This window comes from Lipotes vexillifer, unplaced genomic scaffold, assembly GCF_000442215.2.
Source record: "Lipotes vexillifer unplaced genomic scaffold, Lipotes_vexillifer_v1.1 scaffold263, whole genome shotgun sequence".
In the NCBI taxonomy this organism is placed as follows: Eukaryota; Metazoa; Chordata; class Mammalia; order Artiodactyla; family Lipotidae; genus Lipotes; species Lipotes vexillifer.
In genome coordinates, this window is record NW_006796752.1 from 3,440,248 (window position 1) to 3,451,877 (window position 11,630).

General features: G+C 50.6%; 2 protein-coding genes across 6 annotated transcripts in view; both read left to right on the forward strand.

Annotated features, from left to right (window-relative positions):
- Nucleotides 1-5,144, forward strand: part of ECE2 (endothelin converting enzyme 2) — a 30,437-nt gene extending 25,293 nt beyond the window's left edge. For all 5 annotated transcript variants that reach the window (XM_007468946.1, XM_007468945.1, XM_007468948.1 and 2 more), the window contains 9 exons: nt 434-544; nt 1,491-1,589; nt 1,695-1,772; nt 2,302-2,405; nt 2,584-2,694; nt 2,820-2,887; nt 3,069-3,259; nt 3,367-3,462; nt 4,169-5,144. In XM_007468946.1, coding sequence (XP_007469008.1) covers nt 434-544; nt 1,491-1,589; nt 1,695-1,772; nt 2,302-2,405; nt 2,584-2,694; nt 2,820-2,887; nt 3,069-3,259; nt 3,367-3,462; nt 4,169-4,345 — 1,035 coding nt within the window. In that variant the 3' untranslated portion in view covers nt 4,346-5,144. The remainder of the gene's footprint in view (nt 1-433; nt 545-1,490; nt 1,590-1,694; nt 1,773-2,301; nt 2,406-2,583; nt 2,695-2,819; nt 2,888-3,068; nt 3,260-3,366; nt 3,463-4,168) is intronic.
- Nucleotides 5,145-10,768: 5,624 nt separating this feature from the next.
- PSMD2 (proteasome 26S subunit ubiquitin receptor, non-ATPase 2) overlaps nt 10,769-11,630 on the forward strand; it is an 11,602-nt gene continuing 10,740 nt past the window's right edge. The window contains exons 1-2 of the mRNA XM_007468952.1: nt 10,769-11,023; nt 11,473-11,529. Coding sequence (XP_007469014.1) covers nt 10,889-11,023; nt 11,473-11,529 — 192 coding nt within the window. The 5' untranslated portion in view covers nt 10,769-10,888. The remainder of the gene's footprint in view (nt 11,024-11,472; nt 11,530-11,630) is intronic.

Here is an 11,630-nt window from a genome sequence, read left to right on the forward strand (position 1 = left end):
GTGGACGGAGGAGACGATTAAGAAGCAGAGTTAGTATTAGAATCTGGTGATAGATAGAACGTGAGGGTAGGGAGATGGAGGAAGCTGGTGACTCCCAGATTTCTGGCATGGGGGACTGACTGGATATAAGACTGAGATGTGCAGCTGAGCAAAGAAACGTCTGGACCCCAGTGGGCCTCTGAGAAACGTAAGAGGAGGAGAGTGCTGCAAATAGAGTGGGCAGCACACATGTCCCTCCTGAGGTTACGCTGCTGGGGTTGGCATGCTTTGCGATATTGCCCTTCATTTTCCCTGGAGTCTGAAGGAGAGATGGCACCCCAAACCCAGGCCTCCTATGTGCAGAGCGAGAGGGGTTGGCCCTAGAGACAGAGAAAGGCCCTCAGACTGGAGGGCAGAGCGATCTCCAGGAGGCCTGGCTCTTTACCCCTTCCAGTCCTGCACGCCAAGGTGGCAGACCTGCATCTCCAACACGGACGACGCCCTTGGCTTCGCTCTGGGCTCCCTCTTTGTGAAGGCCACGTTTGACCGGCAGAGTAAGGAAATTGTGAGTCTTCAAAGGTCCTTCCAACACTGCCCCTTGTTTTAGTTAAAATTCACCATTCATATTTGTATGTACCTACAGGGAAAAAATGTGGAGGAAATTCATTGACAAATGAACAGTGATTACTTTGGGTGGTTGGGATTATGAGGTTTTTTTTTTTTTTTTTCTTTTAAAGTTTTCTGTGTTTTCCAAGTTTTCTACAATGAGTTTATGTTACCTGTGTAATTAGAAAAATAATGTTTATTTTTTAGGAAATGATGTTTGTACTTAAAATATTACCTATAAGGATGTAAATGGCAGTGTGTTTATAATAGGTGAAAATGACAACAGCTTAAATGTCCAGCATAGGGGACTGGAAAAACAAATTGTGATTAGGCTGGATTATGAGGCAGCTTTAAAACTGATGATTGTTAAGTGAAAAGAAAGTAGGTTATGAAATGTATATATGTTGCACAACATAATTCCATATTATATGTATATGTGTGTAAATAAATAAATATATATATATGAATATCCCTGCAGGGGAAGACACTAGACATAGGTAGTCAAAATGTTGAAAGGAGTTATCTGTGAGGGAGAAGATTTTAAATGGTCTATTTTCTTCTTCAACTCTTCTCAATTTTCCACATTTTCTGCTATTAATGCCTTCTTTTCATAATCGGATAAAAATCAATGCACTACATTAAATTATAACGTTAATTCAGTTAACTTATTGTCAGTTTTTTGATTAATTAGAAAAAAAGCCACCACAGTCCCAGTACCTTCACAAATCATGTTTCCTTCTCATCCTGCCCAGATGCTCAGCCTTATTTCAAGAGTCTGGGTACTCCCATGTGCTCCTCTGGAAGGACAGGGATGGGGCACTAGGGTGGATGGGGCACTAGGGTAGATGGGCAGAAAGGATGCTTTAATGCGAGTGGGAGGCAGACTTGTGCACCCTCCCTCCCAGGCAGAGGGGATGATCAGCGAGATCCGGACTGCCTTTGAGGAGGCCCTGGGACAGTTGGTTTGGATGGATGACAAGACCCGCCAGGCAGCCAAGGAGAAAGTGAGCAGTGGCCAGGGTTGGGGTGCCATCTTGAGGTGAGGATGGAGAATACATTTTTTTGGGGGGGGAGCCTGGGGAGGGAAACCCTTAACCTGGTCTCTTTAGGCAGATGCCATCTATGATATGATTGGTTTCCCAGACTTCATCCTGGAGCCCAAAGAGCTGGATGATGTTTATGATGGGGTGAGTACCCTGCCCATCAGTACTGAACCTTAGCCCTGTGGGGGGCACAGGGCTCAGGAATGGGAGCTCAAGCACTGAGAGGGAAGGAGATACTTGTTGGTACCTTTCAGAGGCAAGTGCAGGCAGCCAGCATTGCTCAAGTGCTGGCTGTGTGCCAGGCTGCAGGGCAGACAGCAGTAGAATGCAGTGTTCACAAGCAGGGATTTGTAGTCAAACCTGTTTTTACCTAACTGTAACCTTGGACAAGTTGTATAACCTCTCTGGGCCTCAGTTTCTTCATCTGTAAAAGGGAGTCCTATTAGCACTTACCTGATAGGACTGTTGTGAGAATAAAAGGAGATAGTATTAAAAATAAAGTAAAGCAGCTGCAACATAATATTGGCAATTATTATTTATTAGCTATTTTACACCCATTTTACAGTTGAAGAAACTGAGGCTCAGAAGGGTGCTAATTAGTAGCCAAACTTGGGACTATTATCTTCTCCAACGTGTTCTCTCACTGGCTTTCTACTTCCTACCATTCCCACAGTATGAAGTGTCTGAAGATTCCTTCTTCCAGAACATGTTGAATTTGTACAACTTCTCTGCTAAGGTGATGGCTGACCAGCTCCGCAAGCCTCCCAGCCGGGACCAGTAAGAATGGGGGCTGCAGACACTTGGGGCAGCAGGAGACGTAGGGGAGGTTTCCAGGGCTGAGGGAAGGGGATGGCAAGATGGATCCCAAATGAGGCACGCGGTTCTTCTAGAATGTAGGTCAGGGCTGCTGGGCATTGAGAGAGTCAGGCTCCGCCTCAGCTTCTCCCTCCCCCAGGTGGAGCATGACCCCCCAGACAGTGAATGCCTACTACCTTCCAACCAAGAATGAAATCGTCTTCCCCGCTGGCATCCTGCAGGCCCCCTTCTACGCCCGCAACCACCCCAAGTGTGTCTGAGGCAGGAGGGGCTGGGTGCTGGGGCCTGGGCCTGCGGGTGAGCTGGGAGCAGGGCTGGAGGTGGGATCTAGAAGTCCCCCCACCATGTCCTCACTCAACATTCCTCACCTACCAGGGCCCTGAACTTTGGTGGCATCGGCGTGGTGATGGGCCACGAGTTGACACATGCCTTTGATGACCAAGGTAGAGGTCCATGTAGTTGTCTCCTCCAGCCTAGAATTCCTAGTGGCTCCTGCAAAACCTTGGGATGTTGGAAGCAGGCCCCGTGGACCCCAGGGTCTGTGGACTAGGGCTGGTGGGGGCACTTGTGCCCCCAAGGGTTGAGTTCTGCTCTCGGTGGGGTGCAAAGGTTAGTTCTCCTCAGGGCGTGAGTATGACAAGGAAGGGAACCTGCGGCCATGGTGGCAGAATGAGTCGCTGGCAGCCTTCCGGAATCACACGGCCTGCATGGAGGAGCAGTATAGCCAGTATCAGGTCAACGGGGAGAAGCTCAACGGCCGCCAGACGCTGGGGGAGAACATCGCTGACAACGGAGGGCTTAAGGCTGCCTACAACGTGAGTGGCCCCCTGGTGGCTGAGGCTCACCTGCCCTGGGCAGGCAGGGCACTGGGTGGAGCTGGTGGGCAGGCCCCAACAGACTTGCCATCCGTTCCCAACCCCAGGCTTACAAAGCATGGCTAAGAAAGCATGGGGAGGAGCAGCAGCTACCAGCCGTGGGGCTCACCAACCACCAGCTCTTCTTTGTGGGATTTGCCCAGGTATTGCCCTCCTGGGAGGCCGGGAGTCTGCCCTTCTCCTACAACCTTCTGGGCATGTCATTAGAAGTCTGGGGCACGCAGAAGGGACTGGGAAATGGGGCCGAAGTTGGAGTGTGGAAGGTGGTTTGGGAAGGCCTCGTGAAGCCTTTTGGCGGGGTCCACAAAAGCACGTGAGGAGGGCTGAGGAGGGAGAAGGCTTCAGGAGGCTTTTGCAGATCTAGAAGGGCCGGGCTGCCCTGCCTGATGGGGCAAGGGGTGGGGAGCGGGACTGATCTCCATGATGCTCCCGTGAGGTGGCTGTGGAGGAGGAAGCGCGGGGCCAAGTGGCTCTCCAGGGCTACCCAGGAATAAAGTAAGTGGCAGATTCAGCAGGGTCTCCTCCAGGTACTTTGCACTACAGCAGGCAGCCTCTGGGGGCTGGGTTTCTTCCCCTCGGACACATCCCTCTAGGCAACCCATTGTCCAGGCAGCTTTGAAAGGTCCTTAAGGAACTTGGGAGGGAGGGCACTTTCTCCTCCCTGGGTGCCAATGGCAAGGGGTGGGGCTGAGACGCCCGGCTAAGGCCTCTCCTACATCCCTGAGGCTCCCGGAGCCCAGGATCTGGGGCGGTGGTGCCGTGTGTCCCCGGGACAGCTCTGCTGCAGCTGGGGCAGTGGCCTTGCCCGCACTAGACACCCTGTGTCCCCATGTCTGTCCTGGCCTGCAGGTGTGGTGCTCGGTCCGGACACCCGAGAGCTCTCACGAGGGGCTGGTGACGGATCCCCACAGTCCTGCCCGCTTCCGCGTGCTGGGCACGCTCTCCAACTCCCGTGACTTCCTGCGGCACTTCGGCTGCCCTGTCGGCTCCCCCATGAACTCAGGGCTGCTTTGTGAGGTGTGGTAGACTTGGGTCGGGGAGAAATGGCCAGCTGTTGCCAGGGCCTGGGGCAGCTTGCCCAGCGAGGCTGTCTGCTCTGCGGTTTGGAGAAGGCAAATGCCAGCTGGGCTGGGTCCGGCCCCTCCACACCACGGATGACATGAGTCCTAGTCCCTCCTTGACCAACACATCATGCCAAGGCTTTGGGGGTGTCCCTGCCTCCAGCAGAGCCCCCATTCACTGTGACATTCTTCTGCGTCACCCTGCCTGGAGGAGGCCTGGGCAGGGGGCACCAGTTCCCACAGGAAGGAGTCCACCTCTACTGGTCCCAAGCTCCCTGGGCTTGGTGGCCACGGGGCCTGCTGTGACTGCCACATGCTGACCACGCAGGGCCCAGCTGGTGTGCCTCCCACACTTCTCCCCAAGGCTCACTCAGTGCTCCCTCGGGAGTAGATGGAGCTCCTTTCAGCCCCACCCTCGGGGTGGCCCCCACCCCGTGTTCCTCCTGCCGCTGATCCTAATACTGCTGCCAGCCCTCGCTGACAAACCACCTGTGCTCAGTGCTTAGTGGAAGGCTTTACGAACCTTCCTGCCGCCTCCCAGGTTCCCTGGGCTCAGAGGGGAAGAGTGTACACGTAGGGGATGCTAGTCCCTGTGTCTCGGCATACAAGTCTTAGGGGATGACTGATTCTCCCTGGACCAAGCAGGAAAGCAGACAGAGCAGGGAGAGGGGAGGATAGAGTTTATTTTTACAGGAAAGAGGGTGGGGAAGGAGTGGTCTTGGCCCTGTAGGACCCTGTGCCAATAAACAGACACACATCAGTCAGCCTGTCTCTTCCTTCAGTCCTGTTTTCATTTACTCATTCCACCAGTATTTACTGAGTACCTGCTGTATGCCAGGTACTCTTATAGGCACTCATTTACTCACTCACCAGACACAGGGGACTGAAATTTGAAGTCCCAAGAAGACAAAGAAAGAGGCAGGATGGAGGAATGGCATGAAATTGAGTCTGGCAAGTGGAGTACATCCTCCGCTCACTGGTGGCCATGTTCCATCACTGGCTGTTCCGTAGCTGGAAGCGTTTGCCGTGGCCCTCCACTGGTGCATGCAGCTGGGTCTGACACTGAGTCTGGGTAACTACTTGGCCACGGTCGGCTTGGAAGATGGGTGGCCCGTACCCTGCAGTGGAGGGCGGCCCTGGCCAAGGTAGCATTTCACTCCCTGGAGCTTGGAGCACCAGCCTCTGCTTGTGGCTGAGAAGATATGCATTTCTCCATGTTCTCAAAGGCTTAGCGCTCCTGAGAGCCGCTCATCCCACCTACACACGCTCATCGAGGCCTACCAAGTTCCAGGCACAGAGACTGCAGGTTTGGCTGCCACCCTCCAGAACAAGCAAGGGAAACAGAGCATTTATTGAATACCTCTGTGTTCCAGGCACTTCTGCTAGGTGGCTCATTTCTTTCTTCATTCATTTGTTTATAAATTTATATATTCATAGATTTATTTTTATAAGTATATTGATTACCAATAATGTGCCAGGCACTGGTGACGGAAAGCGGAATACGATGATTCCCTCCCTCAGGTGACTTCTTCTGTTGGCACTTTGACCTTCATAAGCTTGCCTGATCCTCGCAGCAACATATTTTATAAGTGCTCCAGTTTCCATTTTACAGGTCTAACTGTAAACACTTCACTGCAGTAAGAGACCTGGATTGAAATTGAAGCTCTGACAGCTGTGTGAGCTTGAGCCAGCTCCCTAACCTCTACAAGCCTCAGTTTCTTTATCTGTAAAATGAGAACCAGAGCAAAGCAGTGGAAAGAGTCCAGTCTCAGTTCTCTTTAAAATGCAGTGTTCCCCAAGGTGTAAGTAGGTGTGGGTTTATTAAGTTTGGAGGGGTAAGAGTGAAGCTTTGTCAGTGATTGCTGCTGGGGTCACTGGTTCCTGGGTGATGGCACCAGCACATGTCCCACAGTCTGTATCCTGTCCCAGCATCAGACTGTCCCCATAAAGAGCTGTATGTGGGTCTCTGTCAAGTTACTTGGAACTGTGGCTGCTCACCAAGGGAAGGAAATTGCTGGCTACTAAGAAAAAGGAAAAGTGGCCTTGGGAACTCTAAGACCAAGGGAAATCATGGCTTGAGTCTCTGCTCTGAGAGCAAAACTCTAGGAGGGGTGGCAAAGTGTATTGGAAAGAGGAAGGCCATCACGTCTGGAAATCTGGTTCTGGCTCCAGTTCTGCCACTCCCCAGCTGTGACACCAGGCATGACTTATCCCCTCTTCAGATCTCAGTAACCTTAGCAGTCTGTAAAATAAGTGGGTTGGATGAGATGATCTCTGAGGACTAGATCAGCTTTAATGTTTTAAGAAGTGAATTCATGGGCTTAGCAGGTTCCAGAACCCAAAGAAATATTAAGAAATGGCTTGTGAAGTTTAGGTATTGCACAGAGTATGAGATTTATAATGTCAGTGTAATGATAGAGGAGATAGGGTTGGTTTCACAAAGCCTTGCCCTCCCCTTGACACCTGATTTCAGAGGCCAGCTTGGGATACTGACCAGATGGCCATTGTGGCATTAAAATACCATATTTGCGGGCTTCCCTGGTGGCGCAGTGGTTGAGAGTCCGCCTGCCGATGCAGGGGACGTGGGTTTGTGCCCCGGTCCAGGAAGATCCCACATGCCGCGGAGCGGCTGGGCCCGTGAGCCATGGCCGCTGAGCCTGCACGTCCGGAGCCTGTGCTCCTCAACGGGAGAGGCCACAACAGTAAGAGGCCCGCGTACCGGTTAAAACAAAACAATAAAAAACTCCCTATTTGCAAAGGTCCAAGTGTCAAATGATGATGATGATGACGATGATAATGAGCAGCCCTCATTTACCAAGTCCCTTTTTTAAAATTTTGCTTAAGCCTGTGCTAAGCACTTTAAAAACATCACCTCATTAAATTCCCACAACAACTTATAAGGAGGTCCTATCATTGTCTCTATCTTACAAGTGGCGAAATTAAGGAGAAAGATGACATAACTTCCAGTGTCAGCTAAGACAGACTGCATTAAAGTCAAATTTGGAACTCAGATCCTCAGATTTGGAATTCAGATGTTCTTAATCACCACCATTTAGTCTGCTAAGTCATGGCAGAATTTAGACTCAAGCATATACATCTGACTTCTGGGCAATTTTATCATGCTTCCAAGTGAGGCCATTACCAGCAGGTGCACTTTCATGGCCCCCATCTCACCCGGGCCAGGTACATGTGACAACCATGCAGCTGCAGGAAACCTAAGCACATGTTGACCCGAAATTAAGCCAGGTGGCACTGTTTGTTGAGCACTCTGCAGGTGCTTGGTTCCATGGGCAAGGCAAGGTGAACATCAAGTGACAGATGTAAACTTCACCCTTAGTAGCCTGCCAAACTGATAAATATGCATCTGCAATATGCTCTGATGTGTTAAAGCAGAAGGGGGAATAATGGATGGTGCTCCTGGGTGGACACATGAGAATAGTTATTAGTAAGGTGCTGGGCCATACCCTACACTATCCTATTGGAAGTTTGACTAATTCCCATGCGCAATACAGTAACATATGCCAAACAGTATGATTTCACACTTGAAAGTGCTCTCGAAATGTCAAGTTGGAAGAGAATCTCCATAAAATAAGCACAGTTTCAGTAGACCTATCACGAGTCACAAATGGAGACTCCTGACAGTTTCCCAGTGCTGAGCTCTGGGGTCCAAAGAGAGCTCCCAATGGGCTATTATTATATACAAAGATGACCTGAAGTTGAATGCAAAGCCATTCATTCATTCATTTATTCAACAAATATTTGTCAAGGCCTACCACAAGCCAGGTGTTAGATTGGGTGCTAGGGGCACAAAGTTGAATAAGACACAGTTCCTGTCCTCTAAGAGCTCAGAGTGGAGGGAGGGAGAGGTATGTATCAAGCATTGTAGGAGCACAGGGAAGAAATTAATAACTTGCAAGACAGAACAGGAAAGGCTTCCTACACAGGTGATACTGAGCTGGAGTACAGAGGATGGGAGAATTTGCTAGCCAAAAAGAGTGAAGGGCATTCCATACAGAAATAACAGCAACAAGAAAAGACTAATCCAGCTTGAAGGGGCAGGGCATGTTCAGAAGTGGTGAAATGTTCAGGGAGATCAGAAGGAGGTAGATGAAAGGGGCATAATGAGAGGTGAGAGCCTGAAGAAGGGAAGTTGTAACAGTAGTTATAAAAAAGGGGATTGTAACAACTGCTTTCAGTCCTGGGAATTAACAGTAAAAGGGCCACAATGCAATCTGATTTTGAAAAATATCACACAAAGAAAGTAGCAACCCAGTGGAAACAGTGCAATGCTGTGTCCGGCCTGAAGCATTTCTGGTATTACATAAGTGATGCTTAGGGTCGAATGATTCTCAAATGAGTAGAGCCATCCATAAAATGTGTAGCTCTATAGCTCAGGCCATACGTTTGGGGCAAGCATGGCTGGCCAGTGGGTGCAATGTGAAAAAAGGTGGTAGGAAGGGACAGGTGATGGGCTGTCCCCTGATTGGAGAGCAATTTGGTCACAAGGCTGGGAGTCTGGCCAAATGGTAGGAAGGAGTGCTTCTGGGAGAGCAATTTGACTGAAATGAAGCTTGAGGCAGGATATCAATGTTATCATAAGGCCTTGAGAATAATTGCCAGACATCTGCATTTGGCCATAGAGGTTTGGGGCTTGAGTGTTTGGAGGTGGGGAGCAACGGGCAGCCCTGCAAATTTGAGGAAGCTGGAAAATGCTAACTGCCTCCTCTCCAGTTGCCAGGCACTTAGCTAAGCACTTTATATACACTGTCTTACTTTATTCTCATAAAAACTTCTGAGGGAGATACTTTATTACTCTCATTTCATAGAAGAAGAAACCAAGCTGAGAGAGGTTAGGAAGCTTGCCCAAATATCACAGCTGGTGAAGGGCAGAATTTGGTTTTAAATACCGGGTCTGTCCTCTCTAAAGCTTATGTTCTCCCCCCCCCCCGACCAACTTTTTATTTCACAAACTTTTTATTTTACAAACTTTGCCAACTTTGTATTTTAAACCTACAAAAAAGTTGAAACATAGTACACAGACATTCGTTTACTCTTCACCTGGAGTCACCAGCTGTTAATAGCCTGTGCTTTATGCCACAACATCACCCATCTCCTCTAAGGTACTGGTGGGGATGTGACTGGTATAAAAGACAAAATCTGAGATCGGATAGAAAGAAGTCATGGAAATAGGAAAGATTTAGGAGAAATACTTCTACTGATGACTGAAGAAAGCATGACAAAGTATGGACATCTCGAAGCCAGAAAACAGAGTAGGCACACCAGCTATGGACCATCCAATTTCTGTCAGTAGACTAGGGCTGGGGCCATCACCTGTGATGCAAGTGGAAGGTCATCCCCAGAATCCAAACACTGAGTGGAAAAGAGCAACAAGTTTTAAAATGGGCATCAGACCCTTACATCAATACCTATACAAATGTTTAGCCAACATTCATTCAATGCTAACTGTGCTGTGACAGGTGGCTTGTTTTCTTAAACAAACATTTTCTGCATTCTTTAATGCCTCAGGACCCATAAAATAAGATTCCAGGGCAAATGATGAGTGTTCCCACCAGATGAAAGGGAGAATTACTTCCTCTTTTCTCACCTTCTAGATATATACACATAGCCCGATCAGAAGAACTTTGAGGTTTGCCTGAAACACTCAAGAACTTGGGAGACTCAAAGATCGAGATTCATATCCTGATTCTACTACTTGCTATATGATTTCCGCTGTAAAATGGACACAATCCTACCAAACTCAAAGTTGTGCGAACAATGTATATCATTTAAAATAAGTCCTGACATAAAGTGTCGGTCACATCCCCTCTAAGTCATAAGAGGGAGAGGAAGACCAAAAGACACACTGAGGACAAAGACCTTATCTTGTCCCGTTTTTAGCTCCAGAACTTCGCATTAGGGTATAGGGCTTGATGTATTCATTTCTACTCCATCTGGCTCCGCAGGTGGATTTAAGATGGTATCCACATCCTTACGGTAATAGTAGAGCACTATCCTTCAGCTGGGGAGCTGAATATGCCACAGTAGTGTGGGACTAAACATAGATTACACAGACTTCACAAAGACGGCAATCAAGCGTCCAGGATTTCAAGAATCTCTTCCGTTTGTCCCACCACGCGGCTAACGGGGGTATCACTGGGGTGTACTATTCACATTGCTTTGGCGGAATCGAGGGGCGGTCTCGGCTCGCAGCCAGCTCAACTCCCACTGCAGCTGGCGCCCCCAAACCCCAGACGGCATTCAGGAAACTCCAGGTCCGAACCGGGGAGGTGCCTATGGCACGCGGGAAGCTGGGGATTGGAGTTTTCGTGCGGTTTCGGAAGGCGAGGTCCGATGACTGGAACTCCCAAGCCGCGGGGATAGGTGGGTTGCCGCGGTGTTTCCGGTCGCTGGCGGGCTCTAGAGAAGGAGGGGCGCCGTGGGCCACGCGCGCGAGGACATCTGGGAAACGGGGCGGTGCGCGCGCAGCGGGCCGGCAGTGGCGGTGGCGATGGAGGAGGGTGGCCGGGAGAAGGCACCGCTACAGCCCCAGCAGCCCCCAGCGACGTCCCCCGGTGGCGGGGATGAGAAGCCGAGCGGCAAGGAGCGGCGGGATGCCGGAGACAAGGACAAAGAGCAGGAGCTGGTGAGGCGCGGCCCCGGGAGCCGGCGGAAGAGGCCGCGGGCTGAGTCACGGCGGCTCCGCAGGCCTCGGGCCCGACTCCCAACGGCCCCGCCGCGCCCGGGAGAGGGCGGATAGGGCGACCCTCGGGGCTTCCGGCACCCGCCTCTCTGCCCCTCATCCTCCATTCCGCGCTGTCACCGCCGCCGCCCCTACCAGTCCTCACCACCGACTCGTGAGGTGGGCCGGGGCGGGTCATTGTCACCCTCGTTTTTCAGAACGGCGTTCAAGCAGAGCCTGGCCCAGAAGCCGGGCTGCCTTCCCACCAGGGCTTCCCATTCCCTCTCTCTTTCCTTGTCTCACCTGGTCCTTCCTAAGGAGGCAGGCTCACTCTCCACCTGCCCCAGGGTGAATGGGAGGAGGATGTGTTTGAGATTCCTTGTCTTGATGAGCTTCTTCCCTCAACCCTCCAGTCTGAGGAGGACAAACAACTTCAGGATGAACTGGAGATGCTCGTGGAACGACTGGGGGTGAGTCACGATGTTAACAAAAGTCGGTGCATATATGGATCTTTCCCACTTGTTTGCTTTATTCCACTTGGGGCAACAACTCCTATATGAGATAGGGAAAG